This window comes from Phacochoerus africanus, chromosome 13 (genome assembly GCF_016906955.1).
Source record: "Phacochoerus africanus isolate WHEZ1 chromosome 13, ROS_Pafr_v1, whole genome shotgun sequence".
In the NCBI taxonomy this organism is placed as follows: domain Eukaryota; kingdom Metazoa; phylum Chordata; class Mammalia; order Artiodactyla; family Suidae; genus Phacochoerus; species Phacochoerus africanus.
In genome coordinates this window covers 1292522-1304586 of record NC_062556.1, presented here as the reverse complement: position 1 = coordinate 1304586, position 12065 = coordinate 1292522, and the positions used below count along the sequence as shown (strand labels likewise).

General features: G+C 53.9%; 1 protein-coding gene across 1 annotated transcript; it reads right to left on the bottom strand.

The window, feature by feature from the left end:
- Positions 1-6418: 6418 nt before the first annotated feature.
- On the bottom strand, positions 6419-11487 carry SAP18 (Sin3A associated protein 18). The gene is made up of 4 exons (XM_047755978.1): positions 10906-11487; positions 10699-10808; positions 6813-6935; positions 6419-6647 (listed from the first exon to the last, which is right to left on the bottom strand). Exons 1-4 carry the CDS (start codon positions 11032-11034, stop codon positions 6491-6493), a joined length of 519 nt encoding a protein of 172 aa, XP_047611934.1. The 5' UTR covers positions 11035-11487; the 3' UTR covers positions 6419-6490.
- Between the last annotated feature and the right edge of the window lie 578 nt (positions 11488-12065).

The following is a 12065-nucleotide window of genomic DNA, read 5'->3' as shown; positions in this document are numbered from 1 at the left end:
CTTGGGTGGGAGGGAGCGCGCGCCAAGTGCGCCAAGGACCCAGTCCTGGAGTTCTAACACTGGAAGCAGGAGAGGGGCAGGAGACCCTCGCAGAGGAGGTGGGGAAGAGCCAGTGGGGCAGGAAGAAGACGTTTCAGAGAGTGACGGGTCCCATCCACGAGGCTGCGAACGCAAGGCCGCAGACGCAGACCCCAGCCTGCAGCTGCGTCTTCCCGGCAGCGCTGATGGGCTCGTGCTCGGCCGGGCGGGGAGCAGACCCCAGGGGGCTGCCGAGGAAGCGAAGGCCACAGACCGAGACGGACCCGGCAGGGGGGAGGGGACGTGCAGCAGCAGCAGCAGCAGCAGCAGGGGTGAGAGGAAGGCTCTCAAAAGACGCGAATGAACTTACCTGCGGCAGTGCCGAGGGCCTGCCCGTGTCTGCCGTCTTTCCTGACCCTACGCGCCGCTCCCCTCCTGCGATCCGACTCTGTTCCTCACAGCGCCTCAGGCCGTCGGAGGCTGTGCAGCGCATCTCGCACGGCTCCTAAGATGCACCCAGCCCCCAGCCCCAGAGTCCTGGACCTTCCCTCGGGCCCCAGCCGCAGCCGCCCTGCCCTTCCCTTCCCTGGAGCTGCTCCCTGCCCAGCTGACTCCGTGCCCACCACTCCTGCCCCTTCACGGAAAACCACAGTCCGTCTTCCCCGGAAGGAGCCGCAGCCCAGCTCCCAGCCAGCTCTGGGCCTTGGGGACCGACTGGGCAGAGCAGCACGCTTTTGTGGACGCGTGGAGACACCACCAGGAGCCTGCGGGGGGAGCTGCCTGAGGACGGAGCTCCAGTGGGACAGGTGAGCGCTGGGGGACAGCGATCCGGCCCAGCCTGAGGCCAACCAGCTGGCACCCAACGTTTCAGGTGAGAGACTCAGATACTTGTTACGTGAGACTCTTAAAAGGCCGGGCTCACTCTGTCTTAAGATTTTACTGGAGTTCCCACTGTGGCGCAGCAGTAATGAGCCCAACTAGCATCCATGAGGACATGGGTCCCACCCCCGGCCTCGCTCAGTGGGTTAAGGACCCGGTGTTGCCGTGAGCGGTGGTGTAGGTCACAGATATGACTCGGACCCCAAGGCGGCAGCTGCAGCTCCAACTCGACCCCCAGCCTGGGAACTTCCATAGGCCGCAGGTGCAGCCCTAAAAGGGAAAACAAAGGTTTTACCGGTTTTCTCACTCAGCACCCTCTTCTCATCCTTTCTAGCACTTGTCAGAACGTGTGACAGAGTATTCGAGTGTACACTTGGTATTTCCCGCCCCGCTGGACCATAAGCTCAGTGAGGACAGGATCTCACTGGCTCGCTCTGTTCCTTATTCCACTGGGACCTGCCGACTTAAAATGCTCACCGAAGGGCCTAGTGAGAACCTCAGCCCCCGCGGGGTCCCCTTACGCTAGGCGTGGTTCTAAGTGTGTTGATTAACCCATTTAATCCTTAAAATAACTCACCCAGTCGTGGGTAGAGTATCACTCCAACTCTTCCAATGGGGAAACGGAAGCTTTCAGGATGGCTTCTTTCCGTGTCCAGTTTCCCGCCCCAGACCTTGCTGCGGCCTCTGGGGGTGCGGTCCCCCCCTCCACTCCCTGCCACCCCCCACGACTCGCCTGACTGCCTCCGGCAGTCCGCTTTCTCCTCAGCTCCAGCCAGACTCCCGCTGAGTGCTGCCTGATCCCGAGCTCTGCCGTGTCCTCTGATGCCTTTCAATCACCCGTGTCCACAGCTTCTACTACCAGACCAAGGCTTTCTGAGGAGGCAGCTGGGGCGGGGGGGTTGACTGCCCCCCAGGCCCACAGTCTCTGGTCCACAGGAGGACTGCATCCAGGTATTTATTCCCTGGATGTGTGGACGGAGGTCAGGTAGTCAGAAGTACCACAAATTCTGAGTTTCCAGTAATTCTCTAGGACTGAAGCAGATTTTGAAATTGTCTCGGGTGGTTCACCTCATTCATAATTGAAACTGCTTTCGCTTCATCCTGGGTGTGAACTGTTCTCAGAGTTGGTTAGAGCTGGGGTTAGAGCTGGGATGACCTGCTGGCCCAGGTAGGGTAGGAAATTCTGGCAGCTCCAGACACATGAGGGGCTACCGACGCCTTTTTTCTTTGGTTTTAAAAAGCTCTTTAGTGGCCATTGCCATCCAGCAGGCCCTTCTCTGGGCGCCTCTCATTGGCTCCTCCCAACAATACCTGAGGTAGGCGTGTAATTATCACACTTTCATATAATAAATTATGCACAACATTCCCAGGCTGACAAATTTTGCTTATTAAAGTTATCCCAGGTTTAGTTTATTCCTCCTATGGATTACGGGGTAGGGGATCAATGACTTGTCTTCATAGAATAGATTAAATTTTGCATGCTTGTTCCCTTAAAACTCCAAGAAACACAGCAATTTGCAAGAACAGCCTCTGATACAATTCACAACAGAACAGAGCCCTCAGCTGGCTGCCCTGACACTCCACCTGGAAACCATGACCACACCATTTCCTTGAGAGACGGGTGTTTTGGTTTGTACAAAAACTGAAACGGGTCATCCTGTAGAAGACTGAATGTAAAATGCAGAAGACACTTCACGGGGGCGGTACCAGCAGAGCTGGCGGAAGCCGACTCGCAGTGTATTGAGGACAAAAGAAACCACGAGGAAACATGTCTCAGCTCCTCTGCGGTTTGCTACTTAGCTTCACAGCCCGTGTAGGAGCTGCTGCTGAACTCCCTGGAAGCTCAGTCACTGCTCGTCAGTGGCGACGGCGCAGGGAGAGCAGGCAGGGCAGAGCCGCTCAGCACAGCTGAGCACTCGAATTTTAAGTCGCTCAGTTTCCCAAACATTAAGTTTGAACATCATATTCGAATAGAAGTAGGAATGCCGAGTTCAGCTGTATTTAATACCTGTACACAAAAATAAACTCAAAATGGATTAAAGACCTAAATATAAGGCCAGATACTATCAAACTCCTAGAGGAAAACATAAGCAAAACACTCTAACACAAATCCCAGCAACATCTTGTTGGTCCACCTCCTAGAATAATGACAACAAAGACAAACCAGTGGGGCCTAATTCAACTCAAAAGCTTTTGCACAGCAGAGGAAACCATTAAAAAACGAAAAGACGGAGGTCCCTTCGTGGCTCAGCGGTTAACGAATCCGACGAAGAACCATGTGGTTGCGGGTTCGATCCCTGCCCTTGCTCAGTGGGTGAAGGATCCAGCGTTGCCATGAGCTGTGGTGTAGGCTGCAGACACAGCTCGGATCCCATGTTGCTGTGGCTGTGGTATAGGCTGGTGGCTACAGCTCCGATTCGCCCCCTAGCCTGGGAACCTCCATGTGCCACGGGTGCAGCCCTAGAAAAGGCAAAAAAAAAAAAAATGAAAAGACAACCCACAGAATGGAAGAACGTATTTGCAAACAATGCAATAGACAAGGGCCTAATAGCCAACATATACAAATGCATACAACTCAACAACCCAACTGAAAAATGGGCAGAAGACCTGAGTAGACATTTCTCCAAAGACGACACACTGAATGGCCAACAGGCACGTGAAAAAATGCTCAACATCACTAATTGTTAGAGAAATGCAAATCAAAACTACAATGAGGGACCACCTAATACAGGTCAGAATACTGGAGGGGGTGTGGAGAAAAGGGAGCCCTCCTCCACTGTTGGTGGGAATGTCAGCTGGCACAACCACTATGGAGAACAGTGTGGAGGTTCCTCAGAAAACTAAATACAAACTACCCTATGACCCAGCAACCCCACTCCTGGGCATAAATCCAGACAAAACTTTCACTGGCAAAGATATATGCACTCCTTTGCTCATCACAGTACCATCATCACAGTACCCAAGACATGGGGACAACCTAAATGTCCATCAGCAGGTGAACAGATAAGGAAATGTGGGGCATGTACACAGTGGAATACTGCTCAGCCATAAAAAAGGTAAGCGAGGCGCTCCCGTCTTGGCTCCATGGAAACCGACTTAACTAGTGTCCTTGAGGACCCAGGTTCAATCGCTGGCCTCGCTGAGTAGGTCAAGGATCTGGCGTTGCCATGAGCTGTGGTGTAGGTTGCAAACGCAGCTCAGATCCCACATTGCCGTGGCTGTGGCGTAGGCCGGCACTTGTAGCTCTGATTTGACCCCTATCCTGGGAACTTCCAGATGCTGCCAGTATGACTCTCAAAGGAAATACCAAGTTTCCGGATGCTGTGAAAAAACGGGAAATATGCCACAGGCAATGCATGTGCTAACTCCTACTCCAAAGGGAAAACACCTCAAGAGCAGGCGAGGCAGGTGAGGCAGGCAGGGCACTGAAGGCTGAGCGTGGTGCTGGCTCCACCACCATTTACTTCGATTTGAGGAAACAGCTCGGTCTCAAGGCTACACTTGCCACAGCCAGAGGGAGGGGAGGACTAAGTACCCGTCTTTGGTTTGTTGGCATCAGGTTCAGCGATAAATTCACTACTTAATCTTTACTTTTGGTGGAAGATGGCAATCCTCAAAGGAAAAAATTCCAGCTGGGACACACACGAGGCCAGCAGGGACATGAGCAAGGGCTCGGCCTCCCTCATCAGGGAAGGACAACCCGAAACCAGAGCTAACACCTCACACCTGTCGGAACGACGACCCTCCGACAGCAGTGTCAGTGCCGGCGAGGATGTGGAGAAAGCGTCCTGCACCCCCTGTTACAGCAGCCCCAAGTGTCCACGGGTGGAGGAGTGAGGAAAAGAACTTGGGAGGTGCACATACGCTTGCACCCACACGCACACACAGTCCGCCGTCAAGAGAGAAATGTTGCCGTTAACAACATGGATGGATGCATCATCTCACACATATGTAGACTCTAAAAACAAAACCACCAAACTCAGACACAGGGAACAGACTGGTGGTTTTCAACAGGGCGACTGAGGGTGGCGGGAAGGATGAAGGGGTCGGCTGTATGGTGACAGAGGACTTGTGATCAGTTTGTAGTGTATACACATATCGAATCACACATGAACCTAACAGTTATGTACCAGTTTTACCTAAAAAAAAAAAATCACGTTGGAACCAAATAAAGCACTTTATTTTCAACTAGTGGGAGAATGACCTGGAATGAGAGGAGAGCTCCATGGTAGTTGACAATCTGCTTAGAAAGTCCTCTGCTAGGTTTCTGCTGTCTTGATCTGCATAGCACAGCTCCACGAACAGGAAGCTAGCCATGCCCCGTCTTTTCAAAAAGAAAAAGAAAAAGTTTTGATGTTCGCAGTTCCAGAGCTGAGGCCTGCAGGCAGACCCCCAGGAAGCGGGCCCACTGCCTGACTACACCAGGGACCCCACGCCACGGGCCCTGGACTCTAAACGGCTGCCCTGTCTGTCCTTTGCCCACACATACTCGCCAGCACTTGCGTTTTCATTTTGGAATAAATGCACCTTCACACCGTCCCCCTGCAGCGGCCAACAGCGAACTGGGCTCAGCACCCTCTGCGCGCTGCCTGTGACACTGCTCGTGACCTTCGAGGCGAGGCTGACGGGGCTGCGGCAGGGACGACCCCCGTCCCGCTTACCGCGACCCTGTAGCCAGGGCTGCTCCTTCCACAGCAGCGCTGCTCTCAGCCCTCTGCAAACGTCATCTTGACAATCCTATGGGTTGTTACCGCCACTTTAGAAAATTTTAAACAAACCGAAAAAAGCTTCAAGAAACAACGCGTCCAGATTGCCGGCGTAACCAGGAGTTAACCGGCGTGCACGCGGCCCCTCCCAACAGCCAGCCAGACACCCGGCAGCCCGGCCCCGCAGGACGCGGCACCCCTTCCTCGGCCTCAACCCTGACCCTTGCCCTTGGTCGCAGGATTCCGCTTTCATATCTTCAAAGGAACCCTTTCCGACGTCTCCCAAGCTCTGACCCCTGTTCTTCGATGCTTCCTGCCCTCAAAAGGCCTGATTTTCCCCATTTTTAAAGCATAAAAAGACTAACTTGTCACTGCACTTGATCCGGGCAGGAAAAAGTCTCTTCAAACACAGCTTCTTCAACCTGCCTCTCAGCACCAGGGATACTCCAAAAAGCTTCAGCTGCCCCCGGCCCCACAGCCCAGGCCACAAACTTGTGCTGTTTCATTTAATCCCATGGCTTTTGTGTTCTTACCCCCACTCGGGCTTAAACGTACCAAACCCCTCCCTCAGCAGACACCCCCAATACTGCATTAAGCCCCGTGCCCACCCCAACTACCTCTCGCACTCAGTGGACCGCGGCAGAGCTAACACACGGTTTTACACAGAATGCTAAGAGCACTTCTCTACACACCTTACAGAAGGACTTGAAACGCAAGGACTTCGTACGCACAGTCACACCACAGCAAAGCCAAATCTAACTCCCCAGGAGATGCATCACGATTTGTTCAGAGTTCAAAGGCTTCATGGCAATAAGGAGGGAGGAAAAAGTGGACGTTTATTTTACACAACTGCATGAAAAATAAACTCAGGCAACAGGAAGGCAAGTTTAATAGGGCCTCATGCGCCCGGAGGCCGGCGGGGCCCGGTTGGGAGGCGTGATGGCTATGTCCAGGTAGTCCCCGATCTGGAACTTCTGCGACTGCAGCGTCATGGAGTCGTCGGTGCCCTTCCTCCCGGACATGGTGCTGCCGATCTCCTTCACTCTGCGCGGGAGAGCGACACGTGAGCCACCACACCGCCAACACAGTCCCGAAGCTGAGCGCTGCCCTCATCTCCAGCGGGCAGAGGAGAACGTAAATCTGCCCCCATCGGGTGAGACGCCACCCTCAGGAAGAGACTACAGGAATTACAGATGAAAAGCTACCTACCGATAGCCAGGCCTCTTAAGATCCGTAAAAACAATTGCAAAATTGAAGTGTGTGCCCTTCTTTCTGGCTTCTGGGTAGACTTCTTTTACTAAACTAGTCAATTCTTTCAAGGTCGCATCCATCCTGAATTTTTTTAGGGAAAAGACATTACATGTGATTAACCAGCAGTAACAACAAGGACAGTGACATAACAATGAATGAATTTACATGTGTCTCAACTGCAACTTACACTACAAACTGTCACGGTCTCAGGACTGAAGTAATTTTAAAGCGCCTAATAATACTATTTGCCTCCAGATATCCCCCTTACCAGCCTCAATGTTTGAAATTTCGAAGAATTAAGGTCAGAATGGTAGTGTGCTAACAGAGACTTCAAAACGGCGCGCGCCCCTGTGTTTCTGTGGAACGCTGGCCTCGCGCTTTACCCACCGAAGGAGGAAGAGGTCCACGTTAACCCAGGCGCCTTTCATTCTTTGTCATTCTTTCTAAGACGCACTTCAACATCTCTGAAACTGGAAGGCATCTTAGGATCAAGGTGACAGGAAAGCATGTCATAGAGACGGGCAGTGTTTTCCTTTCTAAGAGCGAATGTTCTGGTGAGTCTTACCGGAGATGGACTCGCGCAGAGCAGGACCCAAATGCCCGAGACGCACGTAGCTGCACCTCTGCGGGCTGCCCACAGCCTCTCCACCACGGCACCCTCGAGGCGCGCACGAGAGCAGGAGCGCCCGCGATGACCGCCTCCCTTCCATCCTCCTCTGCTGCCCGATCCTGCTCAACAGCCTCAGACCTCAGCAGTGACCCCTAAAACCATGCCCTTCCAAGTATCACACCACCCAAACCCCTGTCACCCACTTAGCTGCCCAGGTCACACACCTCCCTAAGACAGGTCAAATCTGTTGTTCTCCATGCCCACTGCCACACTTTATTCCAGCCTCGAGTTACTTAGATCTGCGTGCTGCTCTCAGCTTCTCCCAGCTCCTCCCAGGGAGAAGATCCTGGGGAACTCTTCTTCTCTGGTGCAGGCACACACTTAGGGGCGACGTGCACCGGGAAGGACTCTTCCTCCCTCGCCCACAGCATTTTCCACCTGTCATCCTGCGCATGCTGCACCCAGGGACCGTGGCTCACCCCTTTTACCGCATCTACCAAGCTTCCCACCTGCAAGGACCACCCCAGCCCAACAGCTGGGGCGCCGAGGGGTGCTTTCTGACCATCAGTCCAAAGTGCACACGTGGGTGAAGAACGCAGACACTCCCTCTCCCTGGAATCTTTGCTGCGTGAATGTGAGGGTCAATTTCAGGCGTCATTTTCAAAAAGCAAAAACAGCCCCCTTATCTCATCAAGCACTGAGGCAGGTGTTCTGTACTGTTGTGTAGGTGGGATCAGTCTACAATCAGTGATTATCCTAATTAGTCTGGGTAAACTTCATCCATCAATCTGAGTGGGCCTGATTCAATCAGATGAAAAGGCCCGCCAAGCAGCGCCGAGCCTTCCTGAAGGAACTGCAGCAGCTTGTGCAGAGCGGCAGCCCGCCCCTCAGAAGCCGTGGGGCCAGTGCAGCGCCACGATGGTGCGCGCCAGTTCTTTCAACACGTGGCTCCCACTGGCCTGTTCCGACCTCTTCCACCGGCCTCTTTTTAAGGCCCAGCCAAGCATAAGGTCCCCGCTCCTCCCCACACTGTCCCCAGCCCCACACAGTGCCTGGACTTGGGCCAACTCCTCCGCCACCTCTGCTGGCCTCCTCTGGACTCCACTGCCTTCCCCTGACAGGTAGGACCGCCGACTTTAGTTCCTCGGTCCACTTGTACAACTGAGAATTTCCAGACTTCGTGACTCATCTTCCCTCACGACCACTCTGGGAGTGGCAGCAGGCTCTGGGCTACCCACCGACCCTCCAGCCCGTCTCTGCACCCGTCTGAGGTAGGACACAGGCTGTCCTCCCTTGCTGGGCTGCAGCTCAGGACAAGGGGCCTCTAGTCGTTTCATTCCTGACTGAGGAGAGGATGGACGAACCATCTCGCCTGCCGTCTCCACCCCAAGTTCTACTTAGCACTTACATCTGCTTCCCCCCCAAGACCGAGTTCATTCTAGAAAAGAGCAGGACCTCTTTATACCCTCAGGGTCTAAGCAAATCACCTGGCAAACAGGAAATCCTAATGTGTTGGAGAAAATCCACACTAATCTCTGGAGAGAGATTCATCAACATATTCAATGTATTCTGCATGTACGTTTGGCTCTGCCCTATAAATCAAATCAACATTTCTGAGTTTTTATCCTGGAATACTAAACTAGACTCATACCACTACATAAATTTAACAGATACCCCAAAAAGACAAATAAGGTTCCAATCTTTAAAGAACTGAGTTCTAGTATTCTGGGCTTAGTTTAAAATTACACACCTTTTTAGGAACGTGATGAAACATTGTGTGAAAAAGTTTAGTGATTCCTCAAAAAGGTACACACTGAATGACCAGATGACCCAGCAATTCCACTCCTGAGCATAAACCCAAAAGAACTGAAAGCAGGGGCTCAATACCATGTATACACACTCACGTTCTCAAGAGCTCTATTTGCAAGTGCTGAAATGAGGAAACAACCCCCAAGTGTTCATCAACAGACAAATGGACAAAATGTAGCATATCCTTCCAGTGAAATAGTACTCAGCCACAAAAAAAGAATGAAGTTCTATTACATGCTCTACGGTGGATAATCCATGAAAACATAAGGGAAATAAAATAAGCCAGACATAAAAGGTCAAATGTGACATGAGAGCACTTACATGAAATGCCTAGAATAGGCAAATACCTACAGACATAAAAGAGCATCTACCAGGGAGTTCCCGTTGTGGCGCAGCGGAAATGAATCCGACTACGAACCATGAGGTTCGTAGGCCAGGATCGATCCCTGGCCTCGCTCAGTGGGTTAGGAATCCGGTGTTGTCTGATGTTGTCGTGAGCTACGGTGTAGGTCGAAGACGCGGCACGGATCTGGCAATGCTGTGGCTCTGGCTAGCTCTGATTGGACCCCTAGCCTGGGAACCTCCATGTGCCACGGGTGCGGCCCTAAAAAAGAGACAAAAGACAAAAAAAAAAAAAGCATCTACAAGAAACTGGGGGAAGGCTTACTGGGTACAGAATTTTTGTGGAGGAATTTTAACGTTCTGGAAATAGACAATGGTAACGGCTGCAAAATATGAACATATTTAATGACACCAAACTGTACATTCAAAACGGCAAATGCCAAATATATTTTACAAGAGACATGTTTTGAGAAATCACCCATCTTTTACTGCCACTAAAAAGCCACTCTACTGCGAAACCAAGGAACGGCATGAGGCTTGTTGTATGTGAAGGTCCTAATCAGACGTGGGGTAGGGAAGGTACAGCTAAGAGAGGCCTTCAGGAGCAGGTAAACACATCAAAGGCTTCTCCATTAAGCACCACATCAGAAACCACCAGCTTTTGTATTTTTGGTTTTCTGATGCTAAGGCTTAATACCGCGTGGAAATGCTCTCAGAGGACGACAAATATCACCCAGCAGCACCACTCCCCCGCGCCGCGCCACTCCAGCACCAAGTTCGCGACCGAGAGCCCCCCGGGGCGGCTACCGCAATTTAACGGCCTGCGTGTCATTTCCGTGCCCAGCAACCCCAACAGGGACGGCAAGCTCAGGCCAATCCTTCACACTCCGAAGTTTCAGCACTAAACATGAAACAGCCACAAGACGGGCAAACACCCTTCCTTCCCAACTCTGCGCCTGCTGCTCAGAGGCCGCGAGCTGGGAGGGGCTGAAACCGGGGAGGACAGGCGCCCGGCGCCCGGAACACCCGCGCGCGGCCTCCCGGCCTTCGCCCCCCCGCCCGAGTCCCCAAGCCCCGCCTCACCAAGTGTAGATCTGCAGCTCGCTGGACGGCACGTTTCCGCGGGAGAACTCGTCCATGCGGTGGTGGCGGCCGTTGTTGGTGGTGAAGACGCGCAGCAGCAGCGGGCAGGTCTGGGGGCGGCGGGCGGGAGTCAGGAGGCGGCCCCTTCCCTCCCCGCCCCGCCGCCTGGGCACGCCCCGAGGCCCCTCCACCTCTCCCGACGCTCACCTTCTCCCGGTCGATGGGTTTCTCCGGCTCCTTCTTAATTTCCTCCTGGGTGACGCGCGATTCTACCGCCATCTTCCTCCTGCGGCCGGCAAGACGCTCGCTCTGACCTCCGACCCCCGCAGCGAGCATAAGAACCGAACCTCTCGCGAGGAGATGCTCGCGAGTTTATAGACGACACGGAGAGGCGGGGGGAGGGGTGCGCTCGCGCAGGCCCTCAGCGCAGGCGCACTACGCCGCTCGTAGCGGGAGCCCCCACCTCCCCCCTCCCAATCCCCGGGCGCGCCTGCGCACTGCGTGCCGGGAGAGGACGGCGTCGCGGGCGGGGCACGAAGGCAGGGTGAGGGATGCGGACGCCCAGTGTGGGAAGGTAGGCGTGGCGGGCGCTCGGGATGACGGCGGGGTGCCTTCAGGACCCGGCAGGAATGCACGGAACGACGCGCGCTAACCGGAGAAGGATGATAAATTTGATTAGGTTAAAATAGAAAAGGTGCCGGGAGAGAGAAGCGGGCCGCGGCCGGAGGGCTTGACCCCAGGCGCTGGGAAAGCCGGGGTCCCGGGGGTTCCGGGCATCCCTGGAAGAGGCCAGATGGCCTGCAGGTGCTGTAAAGGAAATCGACGTGTAGGGGGCTCGCGCTTGTCGCGCTGCCCTGGGGACGCGGTGGTACCGCGGCGACTGGTTTTAAGCGGCTGCTTTTCGCGAAACGTGCAGAGCGCAGCGCGGGATTCGGCAGGCGGGCGGCACCCCGGTCCCTGGCTGCTCGGGGCTGTTTGGTGGAAGGACGGGCCGTGTGCCCTACATCCACGTTCCGTCCCCGTGGGCCACACCCTGGAGAGAACCTCGCTGAGCTGTACCCAGGGACGTCGCGGAGACGCGAGAACAGGTGTCCTAGGGTTGATGCTCGACGCCTTGCAAAGACAATGCAGGGGATGCTATGCGTTGCCTGGTGAACAAACTGTAACTTCGAGAAACCCAAGGGCACAACGTAATGCTGAGTGCAGGAACCCGGAAACAAGGGACATTTTCTATGTGAATACATCTTTATAGGATGCAAAAACAGGCAGCGCTAAAGTCTTGTTCGGGACGCATTCCCAGGTGATATAACTATAAGGAGAAAAGCAATGAAGTAATTACTACAAAGGGCAGAATGGTAGTTACTTGT

Coding starts and splice junctions, on each gene's coding strand:
- SAP18 (XM_047755978.1), bottom strand. CDS start 11,034: ATGCTCGCTGCGGGGGTCGGAGGTCAGAGCGAGCGTCTTGCCGGCCGC. Junction 6,936..10,698: donor GAGCTGCAGATCTACACTTG/GTGAGGCGGGGC, acceptor AAAAAAATTCAG/GATGGATGCGACCTTGAAAG. Junction 6,648..6,812: donor CTTAAGAGGCCTGGCTATCG/GTAGGTAGCTTT, acceptor TCTCCCGCGCAG/AGTGAAGGAGATCGGCAGCA.